Below are 26,828 nucleotides of genomic sequence, written 5' to 3' on the forward strand. Positions count from 1 at the left end.
GTGGCGTTCGATAAAACTTTTATATTTTTCACTCAATATATAAGAAGAGCCCAACGATATTGATATTTTTCCGAATATTTAAATCGAAGTGTCATCAACACACTTGTTTCTCCTGAGTAACTTATTGTAAACCAATAACATAAAACATAACACATCTCCAAAACTTTGGAATATCCCAGTCACATGGTATATGTCGTCATACATTTTCCGTGGACGTGAAATAAACACCGTCTCCGCGCTAAAGTATTCCCATAACATCATTGCAGGTACGAGCTCGTGAAGAAGAAAGCAGCAGCAATTTTCTGTTAACTGTTCGGTTAAGTCAGTCGCTTTAGGTCGAGGGTAGTGTGATATCATCCCTACATGTTGTCAGCTATTCCATTTGTCTGAATGTAGGCCATATTTGGATCGGTAAGTGCAGTTTTCTCGTATGGTACGAAGTACAACAGATTGCATTTGTGATGTGATGGCAGACATGTCAATTCGATATCGTGTTATTTCGCACAGCGTGTCTTTGTTCAGGCCCGTTTTGTTGTGACGGTACATATTTCTTTTTTCTCGGGGTAGTGACTCTACTAAAAAACCTACATATTGGAATATCGATGAGCTCGCGACCACTTGAAGTCTTTATCTTTGGATCACATTCAGTTGCGATCGTCGACCGACCGTTGCCGAGAAGCGAGAACGAATATCTGCTGTCAGCTGGTGACGGAAACGGATTGCAGTTGTTGTTGTTCATGCAGTATAGGGATTTGTATTTGCCCATAATTTCCTCTAACGCATGGCTGTGCAGGCCTCACGTTTTTATAGTCAAGGATCACCCGTGATTTTCCACTCTGCCCAAACAAAAATAACCTCGATCAGGAAACAATACGCCAAAGTTTTGAAGGCCACAAATACAAGTGCCGTCCAAAGCGTCACAACAATAGGCTGCACAACTTGAGTGTTTTCATAATATACCACACACAATTCTTTTGACAAAGAATTAAAAATAAACCCTTTCATATGGGAGAGTATTGTTCCTAGTTGAATGTTTTACAATTTTTATATCACAAGCAGTCCAGGGGAGTCTGTCGAGGTTGCAAGAGAGTCTGCTTGCCAGATGTTACAAAGGAAGAGAGTAGTCCATTGCATAGAACAAAGCAGTAGCTGTTAGATGTACATCTTGTCGTCATCGGTCAGCAAGGCAGAGTAATGTCATGTTTCCTGCCCGTTTTGATAGTGTGTATCCGTGGCTGTCTCTCTAGGAGGAAGCCCACAAGCCAACCTAGTGATATGATGAACTGGAATGGACAGATGAGGGAAGGGTTTTACAGCCTTGTGTCTACATTTGAATAATTTCTTTTGTTGTTGCAAGTATGAACAGATAAAATAATTTGTGTATTTATCACGTTTGCAGCTATGTTGTTTACGCTTTCGTGAAAATTCTTGTTGTTTTATCTTCGAATCGAGCCATGCTATGGTAGTAGAGGTGGAGGACACTATGGGGACCCTTGTGAACAAGACCTTTGTTATTGATCTGGCGTTAGTTAAATATTAATCAGACTTCATAAAAGACCAGGTTGCTGTCTGAAAGGGGACCCTACGATTAAATCCTATCGAGAAAGACCCTGTACCTTCGTCACACGCACTCATCAATATTTTGGTGGTTACTCTGATGGGTGCGAAGAAAAAAAAGGAGAGCAGTATTGTTGTGTTAGTATAGTGTCCTATTTCTGGACAGCCACTCGATAAGGGTCGCAGAAAAACACAATGATGTCATAGGGTTGAACAGTGCAACGTTATCAGTGTCATCCATCTAGGGGGGAAGTTCCCTGTGACTGGTCATTGGCTGGCCTAAAATAAATACTCCAACATGAAAAATTGACTTGTTTACCTCGGAAACATATCTGATAAATCTCGCATTATCAGTCAAAAGGGCAACCTTGTGGAAAACATTGTTGTCTGACCTAGCAAAGTGTCCGTACAAATATGATTTGCATTTTTTCTTTGATAAGGAAAAAATGATGCAGCTCACCATGGCCAGATGGTAATAGGGAAGTCAAGATGCTCAGGTCTTTCTATCGCATAATTGAACTTTTAATGAATATTTAAATTGCATTAGCTTGTTTCGTGGTTGCTTTCAAGGCTTATTTGAGATTGTTCTGTCGATTGGCCCTACATATAAATGAATCAAGATATAACATTTGTTTCCAGAAATTACTGTAAGTCACAATTTTGCAGAAAAGGTGCAAAATTTTATAGACATCTTGAACTGAAATTTTTTGAATAATTTATCTTTGGCAGTTGTGTATAGGTCCATATTTTACCGTTGAACACTTAAATATTTGGTCATTTGTACCATGAAGGTGGAAATGAGATCTAACTCAGTGCTTTTAGCAAATATTGGATCAATTAAAGTTTCAACCTAACTGGCAGCAGGATGTAAAATATCTGTGTAAACAAGAATTAGTGCAAGAGCAAAATACCAGGACCACAACTGTATTATTTTGTCTGACAACTTCTCATTTTAGAAGAGTCATACAATTTTGCTACCAATGAAATGCAGAACTCTGGTCAATAAAACATGTGAATCTACCATGCCAAATTTCTATTTGCTTGATAGGGAGACAGTTAACTGTTTGTCATCCCAAGATGTTTTTTGCCCCCTCATTATGATAACTGTGGGTCAGCTGCTCTGTGAAAACATTGGCCAGCTTGATTGAGACTATGTAAATAACATGCTGATGAGGGATTTCCTGTGCTGAGGTCACAGGGAACTCATCTCTTTCCCTGCAGTGTGATCCATAACAAATCTTGACATGCAATCTTTTGGTGGCCTTTGCCAGGATAAAAGGTTCATGGCTTCTGGTGTTTGTTTTCAAAGAGGTCATTCAGGGTGATACAAAAATAGCTGTTGATCTATCCTTGAAGGATAAGATTGTTATAAACTGTCAGACACTTGCAACAAATTATATTATTTCCACAAGGTTGATTTGCTTTTGTCTTTCCCAGGAGGTTCTCATAGATATGGGGCTGTGAAAGAGATCATTCTTGTATGTCATCTGCATTGTTATAAGCCATAAGAGACTTGAGGAAAAGTTATTAGACAATGCTGCATTAAATAATTTGATGTCAGAATGGTATTCTTTTGAATGTTTTGAAGAAATGAAAGATCTTCCGCTAGACTGTCTATGATCTGATATGGTCCTGTTGAATGAGAAATACCGTGATCGTAGTGGAACCATTTATCTAAATTCTTTTTTGAATTGTGTGGCATGAGACTCGAGAGTTTCAAATTTTGGCCATGGAATGGGATCTATGAATTCTGGCATCGAGTATCTTGTGTGACGGTGGACCCTTTTTACCACAGTTGCCGTGCTTTTGAGAATGAAATGACGCTCGTGACCAAGCAGTAAAGCTAAATAGCAAGAGTGAACTGTTTACAGGGGGTTGGTGGGTTTGACTTACACTGCCTCACAGTTTGTCAATGTACCAGCATAAAGGTTTGCACAGGTGAAGTTTAACCCTTTCACCACCATGGTTTGTCCCAAATCAATTGTTTTCTATGGTAGAGTTGGACCTGTATACAGGGAACTGGGGATGAAAGGGTTAATGTTTGAAACAAAAGGGTTGAACAGTGTAGCAAGGTTGATGGCAAGAGTTGAAATCCATGCCCAAGTTGCAAGCTTCATAGCAAGTTCTTTGTTTGTCTTTTATATCCAGCAAAGGTCATTTTATTTTATGTCAGTCGTGTGTTTGTAAACGGTTATGTGGATTGCCCTATCTGATGACTTTGTCTGGTGGCACATGCCATGAAAACAGAGAAAAGTGCTGGTCAGAGAGTCTGTTGTTTGGTGCAGTGTGTCATTGAATAGACAAGTGCCATGTTCAGACAGGCTTTGACAACCCAGAATAGCTTTTGCCTGTCTTTGTCTGGGCTGTAGTCGAAACAAAGAGTTTCTGGCCATGGATGGCTGCCAGCAACAAATGAAATAGTTTGGTCTTTTTATTTTTTTGTCTAAAAAAGTGACAAAAGAAAGCAATGAAATATCTATTGAGTATTCCTCATTAAAAATGAGATTAACCAATCTATCAGCCTAGATCTAGTCACCCAAGCATAACATGATCAATGAGCAATTTTATGATATTTTGTGATGAGTTTATTTCTTTTGTTGATTTCTTTTATCAAGTGGGAGTTAAAATATATACTGGATATAACAAATATTGCAACTCAGACCAAAAATATTTTACAATAGTGAAAATAGTTTACCGATCCCACATTTATTAAATCAACTTCCTTCAGTTTGGTCAGAAATTTCATCATATGGGCTGTATGAAGTTCAACTCCGATAGTTTTTTGTAAGAGTGTTCATTGTCCAATATTTGGTGATGGAAATAGGTTTTTAGGTATGTATAATTACATCGATGTGTGTGAAAGCGCTGTAGTTGTGTAGACAGAAGTTACAAGTTCAAACTTTGCAAAATGAAGTACACATATACAGGAAAATACCTGATGCAATTCACGTCATTACCATTTGCATGACCAAAAGACTTAGTTCCACGGTCCCATTTTCATTCAGCATCAGTTTACGCTGTAAATTTGCAAAGAGGAGACACTGGTGGGTATTGTGAAGCTGGTAACAGATTTTGTTTTCTGAATCTAATCACATACTAGGGCAACATTGCCTGCAATAATGTATACAGGGCTTTGCTGGGCTTTTCAGCCTGTTTGTAGAAACCATCAGTGACAGCAGTATAGCACATTGCAATTAACATGTTTGGGCCATAGACCCTCGAGGGTCTATGGTAGGGCAGACAATTTGCATACCTAACATCGATTTCTATCAACATGAAAAAATTTCACAAACTTGGAAATTTAATTCATTAGTATGTTAAAAATTATACCAGATTATCATGATGCTCTGAATCTACAACGCAGACAGGAAAACGTGGGCTGTATATTCATTAATGCTAATTAATAGGCGTGGACAGGTAATAAGTCAAAATGTAGTGACAATCCTTTTGTATATCGCAAGTGACAAGTCATATCAAATGAGAAACTAATAATTATCTTTAGCCAGGGGAAAGGTTTTTCTGTTTCATGTGAAGACATTATTGACATCTTATGCCTGTGTGAAGACTTCAACATAAATATGAATTATTTTCATGGAAATTATGATTGAGATCTGGGCTAGGAGGGACACTGTGAGTATGTTGTGGATTTTTCTTCCATTGTCAATAGTTTCAGTGCATCAGCTGTTTGCAAATATTTCAATGTCCAGTAATTAGCATGTAATGTACAGTGCTTCAACCTAGCACGATTATTATGGCAATGTTGACATGTGACCAATTACTGCCCCAATTTGGTTCTCCTAATTGCTTTCATCTTCTGATGTTAATGAAGGGTTTGTTGCACGACTGACGCAAAGCTACTGATTAGATGTATGACGTAGCACTGAAAAGAACAAAAACCATAGGAAGTCTTATTTATAGGATTCAGAATTAATGCCCATATATGCATAGGGAATTATAGCTTCTTCATATTATAAACACTGATAACTGGAATGTATCAACTTATGCAAGCAATGATTATCGATTAAGCAAAAATAAACCCACTTCAAACAATTATAGAAATTAAAATGTCTACCAGATATACATGTAGGTAGCGTCTGAGAATGTATTTCTTTTGTACTCGGTTAACCCATGACCTTCAGCTTAGTATTGCTAGTGTAAAAATGTATTTTCATTCATAAGTCATGTACAGCACTTCAATACTGTGCTTCAATTCATGTTCAGTATTTCTTTATGGCACCGATGAAATATTTGAAAGCCAAGATACCAGTATGGAATTTTTCTGTGATGAAAAAGCGTCAAGTTCCGGTAATGCTTGTCCAGTGATGAAAGCACGCAAAATCTAATATCTGTCAGCTAGATTAAATTTCTAATAGAGAAATCAAGAAGATTTCAATTTCTAATTGAGAAATACCGAAGTCCATCCTGAATTTAAAGCTAATAGCAGATGTACATCTTGTAATTTAAAAAGAGGAAATAAATATAACCAAATATTGACCAGAGACACTTCTTGATTTCATACATGTTTAAGTTCTCTTTTCATTATTCCACCTCAAGATTTTATGGTATGTTGTTGATGAATTTTCATTGACAGTTCTGCTTGTCTATCTTCATGAAATCTTTGAGAAAAAAAGGTTTCAGAAAGAGCATATCTCTCTATAAAGGTCAGTTTGTCTTAGATTTCACTGACTTTACTTGCTGTCCTTTCACTAAAAATAGCAGTAAATCATCTTAATCCATGATCTAAGGCAGTCTCCATTTTTAACCAAAATATTTCTAGCTCCAGGCGTAATGTTTTATCTGAAATGCGTGGTGAATTTAGGTTATTAATTCTGCAGTATAATCTGAGTGTTAAAATGTATATACAGTTTATGCAGAGTTCGACCATGTTGAATCAGCACTGTTGTAAAGATAACATTTTGATGAACAATTATTTTGATTAAAAAATGTATTTTCAGAATGTTGGAAGAAATATTAGTGTTGAGTTAAAAATATTAAAAGGAAGGCTGTCAGTTTATATTCAGGGTATCCAATAGAGATTAAGAAAGTGAAATATCTCATTAAAGGACTTGATCCAACCATCCTAACTCATAGGAGAAGCAAAATTATTCGTGTACTCCATAACTATCATATAGGTTTCGGTGACTTGCATCAGGCAAAGGATTTTGTGATAAGAAAGTGGAAAAGTGTGATGATAACATTACAGTTACAGAAATCTAGCTGTAGATTACACTATAAGTATTTGGCAGAAAAGCAGTTTGAATATGCACTTTTAAATGCCATCCACAAATGCAAAATCTGGCACATCATTGAATTTGTTTGGAGTATTCAGAGACGTGCATAATTATGTAAAATATTGTGTAATAAAAAGAGAGAATGATTCTTTGTTCAAAAGGCGTATTGAAAATTGTTCTTAAACGATAACACAAAGTTTGAAATTTATGAGAGTGGTTCTGAAAATTGCTGTTGAGATTGAAAGCGTACTATTTTGAGCACAATTTGCTATACTTTCGCAAAAACTTTGCAAACGGGAAGTTGATTTTTGTCTCACTTCCTGGTGCCTTTCAAGTAAGGTAATTGATAACCTGTCGAAACTCCTTTATCCGTGTGACAAATCAGTTGCACATATTAAAATTTTACAAGTTGCATGTGGTAGCAGCATTGGAGATTATACTGGTTGTGTTATGAGCTCATCTGTGATCTTCTGATACCAAGATAGAGTTGATTGCATGAAAATTTTGTTCTGTGTGATGCTGTAAAGTGCAAATTACGGGTTGCCTGTTAAGTTAGCCTACCAATGTACAGGAGAGGCTGCGGTAAATATTCAACAGTGCACGGAGTGAATTGCGTGAGAACTGACAGCGTGGAAAAGGGTCCAGTAATTGCTGACCTTTTCAGTCTGAAGGACTTTGCTGATTCTATGGCGGTCTTTGGAGAAGTGAAACTGATAGCTCTTAGGTAAAGGTCGTCATCCCGGGATAGAAGCTTTCCTCATCCCGTAGGCCATTTACGTACAAAAAAGCTGCAAACAGCTATTTGAGCTTTTAACTTCATTGTGTTGTTGAATCTGCACATTTGGGCAAGTTGCTTTCCTCATTCCGTCAACAGAGGCAACAAGTTTAAATTGGATTTTTGTCATGAATAGGAATGTCTGGAGGCTTAGAAACTGCAGATCTGTTGATGAATGAGAAAGCAAGTGCAACAGCTGATGCTGGTAGCATTTTTTTTTACAAAACCTGTGTGTATTGGAAAACTTATTGAAAAGAGTGGAAAGCGCAAAGAATATGTGACATATGTACGTGTATCATATTGATCGTTGGGTTCTTGGCAGACCAGACAACCACAGCACAGCATTGGATTATGATAAGAGGGAATTACCCCGTAGTCTGGTGACTGCAGTAAAATCGCATGATGTCATTCATGCAGTGACTATAACCTCATGATATATGAAGGATATGTATGATACTGAGCCTCTTTGCAACCTACATAAGATTGTGTCTTTTTAAGACAAGACATGCGGCCAGTCGACTTCCTAAAATTGAAAATTTAAAGCTCCACGATGGTGCCGAGGTTCATTAATTAATGAGAGTATACATTGAAAAGGTAACACATGTCGTTGTCATGGTGATCACTGTTCTGATGTCCTTCTCCGGCGCAGTCACAACGGTTGGTTATCATATCCTTGATGAAGAACGATTATTGGAAATATGCCAACAGCTGATAAAGGTCATTGGTGCAGAATAGCAAAAAATATGGTGGTGTGATTTTTTTTCTCAGAACATTGATTAAATGGGACTGTCCCAGTGAGTTACTGTATGCCCGTATATTGAGTTTCACTCGCATTGTTTTACCATAAAATTTAATCTCCCTTTTGTAAACTGTGCAAGGAAATGTGACCATATATACTGTAATATTTATGACGGTTTATGCATTTACAGTAAATATTAATCGCTGCCAAAGTGAGATATTTACAGGATAATATTCAATGAACTGTCCAAGCCAACTCTATGAACACCACTGAATCAAGGCTTTCGAGTCAAGAAAGTCATGTTACAGTTACTGGTTCAGAGCATGATTGGAAAGTATTCCTGGAAATTACCAAATTTGTGCAGAGAATTCAGGAATCTAAATCAGAGGGCATGCTGGGATTATATTGCAGGATGTTGTCAAAATGTATTGTACTTGACAGAAAAAAATGAAGCATATTTGTTTTCATGAGAGTTGCACATTTTCAACAAGATTTCGTAACAAAGGAAAAGTGAATTGGACTGAATTACAATGACAATCATGTCATCTCATCGTCAACTCATCTCACTTATCACTTTTCACTGATGATAATTAAGATTACTGCCACTGATCAGGTTTGCTCTGTACATTCTCAAGGGTCAAATTTTATCATGCTTGGCTTGAAGTGTGCAGGACGCATGCATAAATTTGTTTACGTGCAAACTGTGATACACTTTTTGCTCATCTGATTCTGACCTACTCTATTTTCTGTTGCTCTTCATTGTTGAAACACAGGGTCCTTGAGCTCCGATGATGATGGTGATTAAACATTTAAAAATGAAGAAAAATAAAAATATATTTGGACTCAGTAAAGTTGTTGTTGTTGTTGTTGTTGTTATTATTGTTGTTGTTGTTGTAGTTGATAGTATTTGCAGAAAAGGACAAATTATGCGCTGCAAAATTCAATACAGCCTCACTGTACACATGGAGGTAAGCTACCTCCATGCTATACACATGCGCTGCAAAATTCAATACAGCGATATTGATGATGATGATGATTAAATATTTAAAAATGGAGAAAAATAAAAATATATTGGACTCTGTAAATTTGTTGTTGTTGTTGTTTTATTATTATTGTTGTTGTTGTTGTTGATAGTATTTGCAGAAAAGAACAAAGTATGCGCTGCGAAATTCAATACAGCCTTACTATACTATGCGCTGCAAAATTCAATACAGCCTAACTATACATGTGCGATGCAGCCTAACTATACATGTGCAATGCTGCCTAACTATACATGTGCGTTGCAAATTCAATACAGCCTAACATTACCCAAGGGTTGTCACTTCATTGCCACACACTTTTTTTCAATCGCCAAAAATGCACCTAGCAAGCATCGAAATCGGTAAAATTCGACGTAGGGTCAAAGCACATTGGTCCTTCTCAATCATACTCAAACATTTTTACCTCTTACCGATGAAAAGTCGAGAAATCAGCAGGTTTTTCAACGCATCTTGTCGTCTCTCACATTCCAGATTTAAAAGACCGCGCGGTACATTAAGTCAAGTGGGCGCATTTCAAATCGAACCAATAGCAAAGCCCGTACTGAATGAATGGGCCCGACGTGAAAACCCGGCAGTAACGTAAGTTTCTCACGTCTTTGGAAAGAACGTTCTCTTGCTATGGGTGAACTGCAACTGTTAAAGTTACCAGAATTTCATACGCAGACAGTGTCACCCATAGTCTTCAAAAGACGTAAGAAACTTACGTTACTGCCAGTTTTCACGCTGGCCCATCCAGCTCTGCTATTGGTTCGATTTGAAATGCGCCCACGTGACTTAATGTACCGCGCGGTCTTTTAAATCTATAATGTGAGAGACGACCAGATGCGCCGAAAAACCTGCTGATTTCTCGACTTTTCATCGGTAAGAGGTAAACATGTTTGAGTATGATTGAGAAGGACCAATGTGCTTTGACCCTACGTCGAATTTTACCGATTTCGATGCTTGCTAGGTGCATTTTTGGCGATTGAAAAAAAAGTGTGTGGCAATGAAGTGACAACCTTGGGTAATGTTAGGCTGTATTGAATTTGCAACGCATAGTATAGTTAGGCGGCAACGCACATGTATAGTTAGGCTGTATTGAATTTACAATGCATAGTATAGTTAGGCTGCAACGCACATGTATAGTTAGGCTGTATTGAATTTTGCAGCGCATAGTATAGTAAGGCTGTATTGAATTTCGCAGCGCATACTTTGTTCTTTTCTGCAAATACTATCAACAATAAAAACAACAACAACAACAAATTTACAGAGTCCAATATATTTTTATTTTTCTCCATTTTTAAATATTTAATCATCATCATCATCAATATCGCTGTATTGAATTTTGCAGCGCATGTGTATAGCATGGAGGCAGCTTACCTCCATGTGTACAGTGAGGCTGTATTGAATTTTGCAGCGCATAATTTGTCCTTTTCTGCAAATACTATCAACTACAAAAACAACAACAATAACAACAACAACAACAACAACTTTACTGAGTCCAAATACATTTTTATTTTCCTTCATTTTTAAATGTTTGATCACCATCATCACCGGAGCTCGAGGACCCTGTGGTTGAAATAGCTGACGGCCAGCATGAAAGCTTGACAATTTAGCCATGGATGACCTATGCTGGTATCTGGTAACAGGAGTCATGACAGATTTCTGTCTTGTGTCTTTAGTCTACAGTCATTAAAGTCAAACATATGCTAGCTTTGGAACACAAAGATACACAATAAAATGCATGCTAACTGCTGACAGAAGCAGAAAATTTGATAAGACATCGTGGATAAAAATCCCTATGTTGTCGTGACCAGCTGGGCTGTTTCCATCCTGAGCAAATATTGCAGTTTCTATGAAACACCTGTTCTGTATGTATGACCCTTTGTAGTACTGGGTAGTTAAAGTCTGTAAGCTTGGTAGAAGAAGACCAATGTAATTTGCTGTTCTTGAGTTTCTGCAACGCGAGAATCGGTTTATTCAATGTTTTTGGCTTTGCAAATAGTGTGTAAACCTTGTATTGCAGTTTCTGAAATGTTTCCAGCCAGGTCACATTGTGAAGCTCTTTCCAGTCATGAAAAAAGAGGAAGAATGTGATCTTTAATATCAATCCCCCAAATCAGTCTTGTTCAGCACCTACTCCAAGCCATGATTAAAAAAAGTTACAGCAGATATTCATCTTTTCCTCTTCTGCGAATTTCATCAGTATGGTCCTTGCCATGGCTGGACCAGCATACACACTCAGATTACACTCACATTGTGCTATATTACCACTTTAACCCAGACCCCTTTGTACAGGTCCTCACCATTGAAAACCCACTCGGTATAAATTAATTGCATGCATATTGTCTCAATACTTTCTCATACTCTTTTCAGTCTTTACAGCTCCCCCCTTACCCTAGTTCCCTTTGTACAGATCAGTCAATCCTAGCTGAGAAAAAAAGGGCTCTACCTACTGGCAGTATGTAAAAAGTGCAAGGTGCATAACCCATTGTCTTCTGTGGTATTCATTCAAATGGTAAATTTTTTCCTGGCAGGACTGATCAAGACAAAGGGATGCTGAAGGATTTCAGATCAGTGTTTTTCAGTCTGTTTATTACTCCAGATATCCACCACTTCCTTTCATGCAATTTACTATCATTCATCTCCATGGCAATCAATCAGCTGGCACAGGGAGAAATACTTTCAGGTTGTCCTTACAGCATGAAACGTGTGTCCGTGAGCATTTGGCCAAAATAGAACATCTCTGTAATGGCAACCTTGGCTACATCCTGTCTTGTACATCATTTTAGAACCGAGAACATCATTCAATTAGTGTAGTGTATTTTCCATGCCAGATAAGCAAAAAAAACTCAGATTCTCAATTCTAGTCAAGAGTGGATGGAGAAAACAGCCGTGATTATTATTGCAATACATGTACCTTGGAAATCATGAATTTGTCCAGTGCAGTCAGTTCTGATTTATATGTCATTTTCCCTTTCCATCCATACAGATCATCCGCCCATTAGCGTATGTGATTCATTGGACTGGTAATAGCCGACAGACGAGGTCGTCATAGTAACCTGCATCAGTCTATGTGTCATCTCTTTACATAAGAGGAGCCTTTCGTTTCAACTGGCGTGGATCCCCGACATACACAGGCAGAACCTGTGTTTAGCCTCACCTCAACAGAGGACAGAGCCTGGCGTGAGAATTTTGTTACTCATTCGAAGGGACAAATATAAAAAAAATTTGGGGTTTTAATGTTCCTGCCAAGTTTAAGGTGATCATTACATATCAAGGTGAAGTGTCAAAATGGTGAAGAAGACATTTCAAGCTTACCTTCCTGAATGCCATCGCAAGTACAGCTGTGTTCACTGCAGAGCTCATCTGGCCAATCATGATGAGCTTATTTCAAAGGTGAGCTGAAGTTTTTGGGCAAAGAGCAAAAGCGAGAGAGAGAGAGAGAGAGAGAGAGAGAGAGAGAGAGAGAGAGAGAGAGACAGCTGTAAAATTTGGGCAAAGGGCAGAAGTGGGGGGAGAGAGAGAGAGAGAGAGAGAGAGAGAGAGAGAGAGAGAGAGAGAGAGGGACGGAGAGAGAGAGAGAGGTTGGGGGATGTTGCTGAGAATTTATAGAGATGCAAAATTACAACTGCAAAAAGGTACTCACAGAGACACTGAGCATGTATGATCAAGCACTCTGATATCTGCATAGACTTTGTGTCAGTGTTAGTGTACCGGTATATCAATTCTAAACTGTGTATTTAATGAGCCATTTGATTTGGGTATGGTGTAGTACAAATAGATACTGAAACTCAAGCCGATCAATAAAGAAAATATAACGATATGGAAAAGAAATTCAAATATTGATTTGTTGGCACTATGTGAGGATTGCCATGGAAGTATGATATGATGGGCATTAGACTGGATTGTCCACATTGGCGTTGTAGCAGAGCGGGATGCGAGAAAGTATTTGAAAAACACATACCGATGCTAAAAGAGACAAAAGACAGATTGAATAATGTGCAGATATCAAGTACATCGTATGAGTCAGAGAATAGCAGAGAGTTAGAGATTTCTTAGGCAGTGCAAATAATTTTAATCATACTGCAGAATGCACTTAGTGTGGTCATAAATTTAATGATTAATTTACCTTCGATGTCATTAAACCATCAAGTAAAATGACATATTTCTGCCTGTCTGCTGCAAATGATAGGTTAGAGCGGTTGTATGCACATGAAGCTGTGCATTGTAAAATCAAAACCAGTGGCAACATTGTGAGTGCAGCATAATTTGTAATCCCGTTTGGTTTAATATTATTGAATGGCAAATATTTGTGAAATTGCTGTCTGCTGCACTATCCATTGACCTGTCGACTGCCTCAGCCGAATATGAATTTATTTGGTAACCCTGGCAACCTGATCACTCCACTGATGCCATCATTAGTGCTTGTCAAAGTTATATGCAATAGTTTATTAACTGATATAAATAATACCGTGAACATTCCATACCGTAGTTTTGTAATGGTGTAGATGTCATCGTGTTAACATGCTGTGATTAACCTGTAAAACATTTGTACAAGTGAAATGGTAATGTGCCGGGTACTATGTTACTGTGAATATGACGGATGATGTTTATATTTTATCTTTTGTGATGCAAATTACTGTTAAATTACAGTTTCTGTTTTATGCAAATTGTATATTAGCATTCGTGTCGCTCCTCCAGTGTGTCTTTTCTTCGAAAGCAAAAGTATGAAATTTCTTTGAAGAAAACTGCTAAATAAAGGATAATTGTGAAATTCAGAAATCATTCGACCAATTATTTGAAACAGTGTTATTCAAGATGTGTTACTTGATTGACCTGTTCATTCTGTAATTGGTAGAGGAATATTCTTAAATCACTGCATCAATGGTGAAGCTCTCCTCTCAACCATGATTTGTTATGTTGTGTACAGCTGTATATTCAGTACGTCTCTGTATGAACAGACCATTCGGATTGTCTGTCTTACTGACTGAAGGAGCAATTTTGTCAACAAGCGCTAAAATTGTTTGCAGCCTGTAACCAAGCAACATGTGTTCTAAGACTGTGTAAACATTTTTTCAACAGTGTACTAAATATTTTGCAAACATATTTGTGTCTCCACCAGATGGTTTTATCAACACTCTACAGTCTGTGTCACTGTTTTGAGATTTTGTGATTTATTTGATCTCGGGAGCAAATATCAAGGCTATTGTAACATAGCCAACAACTCTGCATGTGTCTCAATACTGGACAATTGTTTAAGTTAAGAGTCACAAAAATCAAGAAATAATCAAGCCAAATAAGCAAAACTGAACGTAATACCCTCTTTGGTTTTTTGTTTGGATTTTGTTGCTCTGAATACTCATATTTTGTTCCAGTAATTTATTCACAATTTGATAATGAAGCAAATTTTTCTTGTAAAACAATATATTATGTAAATTATGCATTAGCATCTGCTTAACCTACTTGTATTATCTCGTCCGCAAAAATGCTAAATTTTCCTTGTGATGTAACAAGAAAACGTAGGGTATGTAATAATTTAAATGCGTATAAATCTTTGCTCTTCATTTCGTCTCAACTTAATAACAAAATTTGACTTAAGATTAATTTGTTTAGGGGTTTACAGTTCATAATTACCATAAAGATACTGGATTTAAAAGCGTGATCGATATTTGATGTACATGCAGATCAAACCATCTTCCATAGTTTCATGTTTTTCGGGATGCTTTATTCCCATGAGTAGTGTTTAATGTGGAGCTTTTTCCATGATCACAGTTCAGGAAAAAATTCTCAGTTCCAATTTTTGTTGTGGAGACGAAATTTCAGCACGAGTGCAATGACCTTTGCTCTGGCATGAAATTATTGATGATTGGATAATACCATCAGTCATGTCACCGATGAACCTTTGTATGTTATTGCAGTCGACGCAGAAATGCACAGCCTGACTGGCCTCCTGTGAACCTTTGTGTCCTTTGAATAGTGTTGCATATCAGTGTAAAGGTTGACAGAGTATTATGATATACTTGTTGCCAGTCAGTAATACTGTGGCCAGCCTAAAGTCATGATTACCTGTGAAAATTTTAAGAGACATCCGTCATCAGCGAACCAAAGTCAGAAGATCTTTCTCTGAAATGCGACGTATATATATATATATATATATATATAAAATATATATATATATATATATATATATATATATATATATATATATATATATATATATATATATATATATATATATATATATATATATATATATATATATATATATATATCCCCATTCCGCAAAAGAGGACATGATGTATGGTTTGCAGTTTCTGCATATTGTGAACAAGACAGAAATTTCTGTGATTTCAAAAATTCAAGAAAGAGTCCGTTTTTATTCCCAAACAGCAGCGAAATCCTGTGAGCTTTTTGTGTGCAAGGATTTATGATTTTTAGGTTACTACAGTTCGAGACTATTAGATTTGCTGTTCAATATTCACCGAGGCTTGATCTGTATAAACGTGCCCAGAATCCCAATATTTGTTCTGAATACGCAGTGATAAATGAACCTGTAGATTTGTTTTCAATCTGTGGACAAGGGCATAATCTGAAGTGGGCACATGAAACATGAACAACACTACCGACCAGATGTTTGTTAGTGGAGATGTGATGCAAATATGTACAGACTACAATTCAAATATGGTACACCGATATTTTATTACCAGCAGAAATATTTGTGTACTGCCTATAGTTGTCATGAGTATAAATGCATACACTTTAATTTTGTTCATTTGTTGTGTACACAAAGAGAGGTTGGCATTGAGTGTTTCCTTCTGCCTCAGACATAAAATTTGAAGATATTTCGTTGCTGCGGTATTTTTCTATCGGCATACGATTGTTCTCAGATTGTGATATGAGTTAGTTTGGTTTACTGATCAGTTTTGTGATGTGCGTTGATTTTCATTGCTACATTCATCATCTGAATCAATTTAGAAAAGAAATACTGTGATACACATTGACTTCAAAACGCAGAAGGGACATGAATATGATCAGGTTTGTCGTTTGAAGTACGGCAGATGCCACTGACTTCCCAAGTCCCTGTGGATCCATTCCATCTGCATGGTATTGAGATATTTGCATATTGGAAAGTTACACCTGGGTTAACATATGCTTTGTGTGTTTCAGATATTTCTCAAGGGATACAGCATAATCACTGAGATTATAGTATTAGAGACACAGTACTAATTCATATAAGTGAAACTCCTTGTTTAACATAGGCCATTGTACACAATTACATGTCTATCGCCCAGAATAGTGTCACTGTTTACAGAGAATTTGGGTGGACAGGTTAATATGTGGTGAGATAATTTACTCTAAAATACTCATCTATAATTTGTAAAATGAAAAATAGACAATGAAAAATATGAAGTATGTAAATTAAATCACAAAATTCTCTTATTTCAATATTAGATATATACAGATTTCAAAAAAATTTGTACTCTAAAAGAAAAAAACAATTGTATTAGATATTTGCGTGATTTTGGTCTTGAAAAGTAAATTGTAAGAGAAGATTTTTGAAGCAGGAAGGAAATTGGAAATTTGGAAATTTATGAAAAAAGCTGCAGTCAATGAAGGTTTCAATGACAAAGCAATGTTGTGCATACATGTATCATGAAGCACAGAAATGTCTAAAAATAGAGTTATTTAGACTTATTCACAATGATGGGAGAGTTTCCTTGCAGCAGATAAACCTCTTAAGGCATACATGTCCTCAGCATTGTACACTCTCCAGGATTGTCTAGTCGCACTGGCGTGAAGTATACTTGCGGTTGTGCTCAAAATATCTTTTGATATGACGTATGCAAGCAGCTTTCATTGCTGTCTACAAGTTTTGAGATCTGTTGACGATAGACCATGGTTCATTTTCTCCCTTGGGAAAGGCTTTCATGATCGAGATATACAGTAGGCAGACCATATTCCACCCGGTACTTCACATTGTATGGAGTGGTATGGAAGTCATTTCTGTAATGTGTAATTGCATACAGCCCGTTTGAGATACAAGATTCATACAAGCGGTATCGGCAATTACTGAAGGCTTGTCCTAATCACCCTCTTTGTTTGGATGTTTTGTTATCTGTAAGATGATTTAAGATCACCTAGTACACATTTTCCTCCCCATCTCGTTACTGTTGCTTCCTGTGCAGAAATTGCCATGGCAACAGTGGTGTTACTGTGGAAACAGATCGATTAAAAAGACTTGGCAATCTGTCTATGTCATCCATAATTGCTCGATCCACCCAGGGCAGGCTGTCTCATATGACAGATACTTGCAAGTCGGTATTGTCACCCCTGGGACGGATACTTGTAAGTTGGTAGTCTCACCCAAAGCAGTTGTCTACACGTTCAGTGTGTAAGCTCCCAACCCACCACAACCCTCACACAAAGATGGCAGAATGAAAATATGACAAGCCGATCTAGCTCAGTAGCTGTTACTTTTGTGATACATTGACTTCGTTATCAGAAGAAAGAGTATTTTGTGAGAAGTATCAAAGGTTCCCAAGACAGGCTAAGTTATGGATTTCTTATCTTGAACCTTTTTGCTACCATGGTTCTGGTAATGTGCAGTGTGTCAGATGCCTGTATGTGACTAGTAGATTGGCATTATTCACAGCAACTTACATAGTCTGAAACTATGGCTATTTTCAACCTAATTGGCATTTCCAATTAGCTATTTAGAAATAAGAACGATGAGCTTCAGCCATCCAACTGGCTAAAAGCTTCTGAGACGCTGCACATTAGGCACGGTTTGGCCCAAAGCCGTTGTTATCAATGCTGTGAGTGGGGTCCTGTTTACAGGGAATTGGGGGTGAACAGGTTAAAACTGTATGGGAAAAATCGTGCCTCAAATGAACTTGTTCAGCATTTCTAGTGTCTTTCCCTTCAGAAGATTTTTCAGTAATTTCTTTTTAACTTTGAGAAACCCAACATTTTAACGGAGCCTATTAGACGAGCAGTCAGCATTGCAAGACCCCAGACATCAGTCTCACAACATTACAATGGCTTCCCTGAATTCTGATGTATGAGACAGAATCTGCCATCACCATGGTGACGGCTGAACGAGCGAGTTCTCTGTAAAACAAGATTAATACAATATTTTCCATCCCAAGGTTATGATTAAAAAAAAATTGCACATGCCATAAAAAACACTTTTTCTTGTTGTCATGGCAAGAAATCATTTTTTGCAGCAGTACCACATAAGGTCGACTCATGTAAATTGTTTTATGGGCTTGTCAGTTTCATTATCCAGGGTTCACACATTTTTCATTTTCACACAAAATAAAAAATAATAGACAGATATTCTCTAAAGAGAACATTGCGCCTGTACTAGTGGATTTCATTCTAAATATATGGCTTTCAATGTTGTATTGCAGACATCATCAATAATGCATGCATGCAATCTTTCAAACCATCGTTTTCTATATGCACATATTAATAGCTTGTCCCGCAAAACAGGCCCTGTCATTTCATACATCTTGTCCTGTCAAATAGAGAAAAAAACACTTGCCAGATTGTCCCTGCGTTCATCTTTTATGCATTATCAATCCATGGGGGAAAAATCTGAAATACCTAATCCAGTCTGGGAAATGAAGACAGACGATGCAAAAACTAGTGAGAATTGGGATGCTTTGCAGCGTCGTAAACTGAAACCAAATCTCTGTGATGCAGATGGGAGATGAGTTCAGTGACTCATAAAGGCAAATATGTTACTATGTGATGAGAATAACAATTGGATGGTATTGTCAGAAATAATTTTGCAATTTGTCAATATTTCAATTTTGTTTGAGTCCATGAGTCAACTAACTTTGAATATGTATATATATATGTATATATATAGAGAGAGAGAGAGAGAGAGAGAGAGAGAGAGAGAGAGAGAGAGAATGTCATGCATGCATTTATAGAAGTATACATGTACAGGTATACATATTGCTGTAATGTGAAACCCATAGATAAGCATGTATTTGTTTAAATTAATGAAGGTGAATTGATTTAGAACTCATCTACATGTATATTGTTGACCACGCTCTTTCAGAAGATTTCTCGAAGGGGCATATGCTGTCTTTTATTGTAAACCTCCCCTCTGACTAAGCCAATTCACACTTGTACATAAGTGGCTTACTGTGTTTATGGTGGGAGATTATTGTCCACTAAACCAGGGCACTGTGACACCGCAGTGTACCAAAATACTGATCAGCTGCATATGATTGAAGATAACACAAGTGTGATATTTGAGGCTGTTTTTACATCATCTAGTAATAACAATGCAGCGTCCATAGTAGGCATTATGTACAGGAGGTTTTGCTCGGGTACTTCCAAAAAAAACCCCGTAGGGTAACATTTTGATGAAGGCCATATGCAAAGGAACCACATCTAGTATTTAAACCATAGACAATCTGTTATTCTACAGCAAAACATTTACGTAACTAAATTACTTGATATCGAAAATGCTATGAATAAATTCTTATGGTAATAATAATCATATAATATAATAATAATAATATTAGCAACAACAACAACAACAATAATATAATAATAATTACAATAATAATAATCTTTTATCCTACAACCACTGCCCTTTATATGAGTGTTACTTGAAGGAATTAGCAGAAATGAGATGAATGTAAAACTCATTGCATTGTTTCCTCTTATGTTGCACTGACGCTAATGTGAATCTGTAATAACAGTCAACCTACCCTCTAAAAAGTGGAATAACCACGATATAATTGCCCCTTTTACTCTTCCGTTTAACTGCGACCCATTTTGTTGTAGGGTGATAAATTACCAACAATTTTCATAGGCAGTTTAATTGAGATATGGCGCAGATAGTGAAAGTGAGTTACAAATTATACTTTTCAATAACAAAAAACAAAAACAAAAGAAAATCTGATAATATCTGCACATCTTGAAATTTCAGTTTAGTGGTATAGTTGATTTGAAAATTAGGTCATATTTGATCAAAAATGGAATTCTAGAACACAAACGAATTTTTGACAGGAAATTTTTGGCATCGGAGAATGTCATAGTGGCCATGGCATGGGGACTAAAATTCCTGTATATATATTTCTGTTTGCATACAGTACAGATACATTACATTGAGCTGTAACTTGATATTGCAGACAGAATATGTTTACATGCAGAGATTCCGATTACGCCACCACAAAACAAAGCCTACACCCATAATAACATCAATAATGATTAAAATTAAATTGCATTGGTAACTGTAGGCCGCAAAATAGAACATCCAAAATCTGCTGGTACTGAGCATTTTGTACATGTGAAAATCGATCATTGAATATAGGACATGCTGCACAATGTGTGGGATGGTTTACACCAGCAGACAAATTGGATTGATACTGAGCCTTAAGTATGCAGAAATGCTAAAGCTTAATCCCAATAATGCGTACGGTAGTGTGAATGTATAGAAAAACCTGTTGAAATCATGAAATTAAAATTGTTCGCAAGGTGGATCTTTACAAGCATTCTATTTCTAGTCAGTTTACAGTGCTCTAGCATTGGTACAGGATAAATTGATCAGTTGCCTGTGTAAATAGAAACTTGTATCAGCAAAATATTAGTATGCGATCAGTTCCATTTTCATATAATAAACACAGCCTTCAACCTACACACCTAAAGTGTCATCCATCATAGTCTATGTGTTGTTTTAGAGCAGGGAAGTGTATGGGAGTGTGTCTTATATTGTGTTTGAAAAATGTATCAAAGCTAGGAGATTGGAGTCTCTCCATTGCATTTCTCTGCCATGGTCATTCCGCACACTGTGGTGTTGGAATATTTTATACAGCTTATCCAGAACATGGAAAGCAGAAAATCTCTAAAGATGACAGAAACAGAATTTTTTCCTGTATTTTTTAGATGGTTACAAAATTTAGAAATATCACAGAATCGGTCAACCTTTGGTTTAGAATCATTCATGTGACATTTCTTGCATGTAAACAGGGAATACACAGTTTGTTTGGTAGTCATTCAAATGATGAGTAGCAAAATGTGACATGATATTTGAATGTTGTAAAATTCCTTCTAGCCAAATATCGCATGTAAATAATTTATATTAATGTATGTTTATGATTTCAATAGTTATCCTGTATGCTAAAATTTTCATACAGTATTTTATGCATTATTCATGACAGCCAAAAATATCTCAAATATCAGCTGAAAAAGATTCGTAATGATATCTAGTGTTGTCTAGAGACAGTAAAGCCATAAATAAATAGCATTTTGAAGTGTGTTTGCGATGCAAAGTGTTAATCCCAGCTATAAAAGCTAAAATATCAACAGTGTAGCAGCCGTGCTATCGCTAAGTAAGGCATAAAGTAACACAATTATTAACTTAGAGAAAGTAGGCTAAAATTTAACACTTACATGCCAGGCATATCGAGCAGAAAGCCGTACGTATTTCACCTACTGTGCATAGTATGTTATAGCAGATTTAGTCAATAGAAATCATGTGAAGAGCATGTACATGTATGTTTTCAGGGGCCTTCAAATGTTAAAGTTGTTGTTAAAATGCAATATACGGGACATGTTGCACTTCACTGGTTTTTATGCAACTTGACCTGGTGGTGACTTATGAACTTGGGCAAAGGATTAAAGTATACAGGAGGGTATTAAGAGAGCATGCAGTGGTTTAGTTGCATAGCAATGTGATTAACAGCGACCTTTTTTTCATTTCTGTTGCAGTCTTTCCAGGGTAGTCAAGGTCGTGCCTATCTCTTCAACTCAGTGTAAGTAATTCAGCTAGCCTGTGTCTCACTTTTGATTTCCGGTCTCCCCAGATCACACCAGTGCTCGAGGAACCAGGAAATTAGAATCTTGTGATTACAATGTGTACAAAAAAAATCCCAGAAAGGGAGTTCGATGAAAATGAGATCCCAAACCAGGGACTTTTTAGTGTTACGAGTTGCTGACATTATAAAGCAAATATATATTGATGTCACACCCAGAATCATTTGTTGTCTTGTACATGGGGTAATTTCATGACTTTTGTGCATTTCATAAGTACAGATGTTAAAGTCTCGATGTGATTAAGTTACCAACCATGGTACTTGTGTATTCAGTGAGTTATTGTCAATGTCAGGACAGCATTTATATCCAGGTGGTCTTCTAAATATGATGAATTGCTGCAAATTATGCAGACGCTTTTTTCCCAGGTGTTCTGAAATGATTTCTATTTTGATACTGAACAAGCTGACTTTTGGGGACTCAATTTTAGTGTAATCACCGTCCCTCCACCATTGGTGGAGGGACAGTGGTGTAATCAAATTCACACATGGTTGTGCATGCAGCAAGCCGGCCAGGGGGTGAGAGAGCAGTCGCTCATAGAAGAAATTGTGGCAAACATGTTGCTCCAACACTCCAGCAGCAGCTGTTTGAACTGAGCAAATGAAGAATGATATGAACTTCAGCATTTTGGATTTCTTGACAAACACAAATTACTTATGCTCACAATGCATGGCCCATCGTCAGCACACAATACAAATAGACAGGACGTACTTTGTATCTGTTGCATAAAACTCCTTTGAAATTAACAGACATTTTGACCACGCAATTATAAAATACAATGTACTAGTGTATTGTGAAATATTGAATTGAATATACTTTAGGATGAAGTCCACTTACGTAAAATATTAAAATACATGTGTAAAAGTGAAATAATTGTAGCATTGGTAAAAAAGTCATTTTCCACGTTATGGTAAATAGTCCATTAAATTTTGTATGTTGTTTACATTCATGTACACAAACACATATAATTGCGTGTGCATGTTGTTAATGATGAACCCAATTTCTATTTATTTCTTTTGATGGCAAGCGTTTACTGTTTTGTTCATGTACGTTTTGCATTGTCTTTATTTGGTCATTATATCATCATTATTCACTTTTTTGCATACAGAGTGAATGTTGGCTGTGGCCCAGCAGAGGAAAGAGTTCTTCTCACCGGCCTACATGCCGTTGCCGATATTTACTGTGAATGCTGTAAGACTACCTTGGGATGGAAATATGTAAGTATTCTCGCCAAATTTTTGAAATTGATGATGTCCAGTGTCAAGGGTCAGAGATCATACGATCAGTCATGCGTCTGTATTTCCACTTTCCATGTTCATGATTAAAGATGGTATCAAACATAAAGATAACTGTATATCATCTATTTTGAGAGTTTCTCTTCCTACAACATTCCATGTTTTTCATGTTTTCCGGAACTTTTTACTTGATCAATATTTGAACGGCTGCATTGTCCCTTGCCTGGTCAGGGATGTCTGAACTCAGTCAGGTCCGGTATCTCGCCTCAGGAATCTCAGCTGATTCTCTGGGATGAAGCTCAATCAGGGATCTCAACTCAGTCAGGGATGTCAGGGATATCAGCTCAGTCATGTAAGTCAGGGACCGCAGCTCACCTGATTTGCTAGCCTCTGTAAAGTATAATGAGGAAAAGAACTCCAGGGGGGAAACAACAACAATATTTCACTATCGTCAAAAAGTAAACAGGTATTGTTTTCATCTTTTTCCCCACCGCAGGAGCATGCCTTTGAGACCAGTCAGAAGTACAAAGAAGGCAAATACATCATCGAGTTGGCTCACATGATCAAAGACAATGGCTGGGATTCATGAAACTTCCCACCCATCCTCCCAACACTGGAATGGCTACAACAGGAAACGCTCAAAAAAGACAAAGAGGACATTACTAAAGGAATTATGCCTGTCTGAGAGTGGATATTCGCTTGTGTTGACATTACATGTAATGTGAGTTCTGCCTGTCCGGGCTTTTGTGGTCGCTGTGTTTTCCTATGGTGTTGTAATGCCAGTACCCAGACATTACCTGTTGCACTGAAGAACCGCGATCACTGTTTGTCAACTGTATAAAAGGAGACTCAGAGAATTTTGTCACCTTTTTTTCTTTTGTTTAGTTTTTGCTATAAAAGTTTATTTATGTGAAGTTTTTAAAGAAGAGATTCTATTTCCTATTTATAAAGACAGTTTGAGAAACACACTGAGAAAACACACCAAAAAAAAAGGAACGTGTTGTTGACGTGCTTTTGTTCAGTCATGATGACGTGATCTAGAGAAGTTGTCTGGAACACGTGGCTGAAAAAAGAATGTGAACAGAAACTGAATTATGAAAATGAAACTACCTTGAAGTGCAAATATTTATATTCTGTATTGTGCAGAATGGATGGTGTCATTTACTTAAAAGAGACAGAAGTTAGCTTCAAAAATGTAAGCTATCATGTGATTGGTTGATTTGTGTAACGCGAAAGTGAGGATCTTTCAGCAGTAAGCTGTCATCTGATTGGTTGTTTGCTGTGCATCGTGGATGTCCATGGATGTGGACTTAAACTGGAAAATGCAAAGAAAGTGAAGTGGAAAGTAGCAAATGAAAGCTGCCGCTGAAAGTGTACTGTTGTCTGTAGCGAAATTAGCAGAGCCACAACGTGTTTTTGAGTTCAAAGATTTGGAGGACAGTACATAAGGGAGACGGTATACGAGCCAAACAAGAACCAGTCGTGTTAAGACTGCGCCTGTATGCCACTTATAGTATCATATTTTCTTTGTGTATATATATGTAGTCTTTTAAGGATTATATGATGGCAAGTTAGCCGTCTTTAAGAAATAAGATACCTGTTGTACTTGATGTTCAGCCAGATTGCTATTAACCTCTCTGTGATCAAAGCTTAGGTTAAAAAGAAACCCAATTACCAGTGAAACACCATTAGCTGGACCAAATAATTTTTTTGGGAAAAAGAAAAGTTGGGGTATAGTATTCTGTGTTCATAGTTGATACTCTGTTGTGATTGTTACAGAGATTTCGAAGAAGTCTACAGGACGTTAGTGTTTTCTTCTGGTCACTGCTACATGTACGGTTATTTGTCAACCTGTGTTATGATCTGTTCAGAATTTGAGATATCTTGTTTTTCCTTGATTTTAAAGTTGTGCGAAGCTTTCCCATCGTACTCTGTCCTCTTTAGCTTCGATGCCGGAGACTACTCACTTGGATCGTGAAAGTTCTAACCCAATCTACATCTATGTGTGCTAATCTTACTAGCTGTGAAGGCTTTTTGTTACTCAGTGATGGCTGCTGTAAATGTCTTTTTCTCATATGAAGCATGTCATTGGTTGACCTTTCAACTCTGATATTTGATTGGTCCGTGAATGAGTTGAAAGGTCGTCGCACCTGTAATTCAACATTCCACTTTTCAAACTCATCCAATTTCAAAGGTGCTTTCTAGCTTGTAGGGGATAAATAGATGTCATGGATTTTGCAGTGTCTTCTAGTTACATGTGCTTCTGTGTGATTAATGGAGACCAGAGTCAGTTAACAAGACCAGTGTAATTGAAATCTGTGCATCAATTATTTAAAATTAACAGATGTTTTACAGTTTGCAGCATCCTGTGTATTTTTTGTTTGTTTCCCTTTTCTCCATCTGTCATCCCAGTTTCAGACAACCTGCTGTAACACATAAGAACAAATCTAACACGTAGTCAGAGAAATCAGCTATATTCAACGTCAAACCAGACAATCAAAATATCCTTGTGTTTGGAGCTTGCTATTCAATCCTACGCTCATGTCAGATATTTCAAGACATCGAGATGTAACATTAGTTGAGGTGTTGATAATATTATTTACGAAGCAGTCGGCAACTATGGATCATTTATTTCTGAACAGTGCCTGTTAGCCAAATTTCTGTGGTAGAGGCTGTCAATATGAATGCCCATCCCAGCAATAGATGATGCCTCTCCACACAGGGTCAGTGCACTCTGGACTGACGCGTTGCGTCTAAATTTATGTGTAGTGGTGTTGCAATTGGAAATTCTTGTACTCTGATAATGCCATTCCTTCTGTCCATCTATTGCGTAGTCAAACCCATTCAGAGGTATTGATTGGCTAACAGCTACGTGGATGTTGATGATTTCGATATTCGATGAGGCCACAGTGTGGCGTTTAAGATTGTTGATGGTGGCTATTGCTCCAACTCGCCTACGCATGGCGTCATGCACACAGAAAGTCAAACATTCTCATAGCAACATGATCAGCTGAAAGAGATACTTAAAACAAAAGGAAGAATGTTGAACTGTAGGAACACGATTTATTCCCTGCCATGTTATGCTCTCTTCCCCTATTAAACTCCTAAATTCCGATCTTTCAAAACTGTAGATTAGCTATTTTGGAATGGTGAAATTCAAATGATTCATCGTAGATTCGGGCTGTAGGTGTTCACCCTTTTCCTGGTGCAGAATCCAGCCAGTCATTTTGACAGTTGCTCTGATTCAACTTTTTTTGAGTCGACAGAGCCATGAGATACATGGCTAAATCATAGGCTATCCATTTCCATAAATAAATGCTCAAATTTGGTGTGATTTTCCCAAATTTTTGGTGATGAAAGTTTTTGGATTACATTCCATCCAAAACTGTAAAACTGGCATTTTTTTGAAATGAGGAGTTCATTGAGATGCAA

The 26,828-nt window shown here is 37.2% G+C and overlaps 1 protein-coding gene across 1 annotated transcript; it reads left to right on the forward strand.

Annotated features, from left to right (window-relative positions):
- Positions 1-222: 222 nt before the first annotated feature.
- Positions 223-26,003, forward strand: LOC139144923 (protein yippee-like 2). The gene is made up of 5 exons (XM_070715754.1): positions 223-411; positions 12,314-12,720; positions 22,060-22,103; positions 23,270-23,378; positions 23,893-26,003. The coding sequence occupies exons 2-5, from the start codon at positions 12,616-12,618 to the stop codon at positions 23,983-23,985; spliced, it is 351 nt and encodes a 116-aa protein (XP_070571855.1). The 5' UTR covers positions 223-411; positions 12,314-12,615; the 3' UTR covers positions 23,986-26,003.
- Positions 26,004-26,828: the final 825 nt, after the last annotated feature.

Source organism: Ptychodera flava, chromosome 12 (assembly GCF_041260155.1).
Source record: "Ptychodera flava strain L36383 chromosome 12, AS_Pfla_20210202, whole genome shotgun sequence".
Classification (NCBI taxonomy): Eukaryota; Metazoa; Hemichordata; class Enteropneusta; family Ptychoderidae; genus Ptychodera; species Ptychodera flava.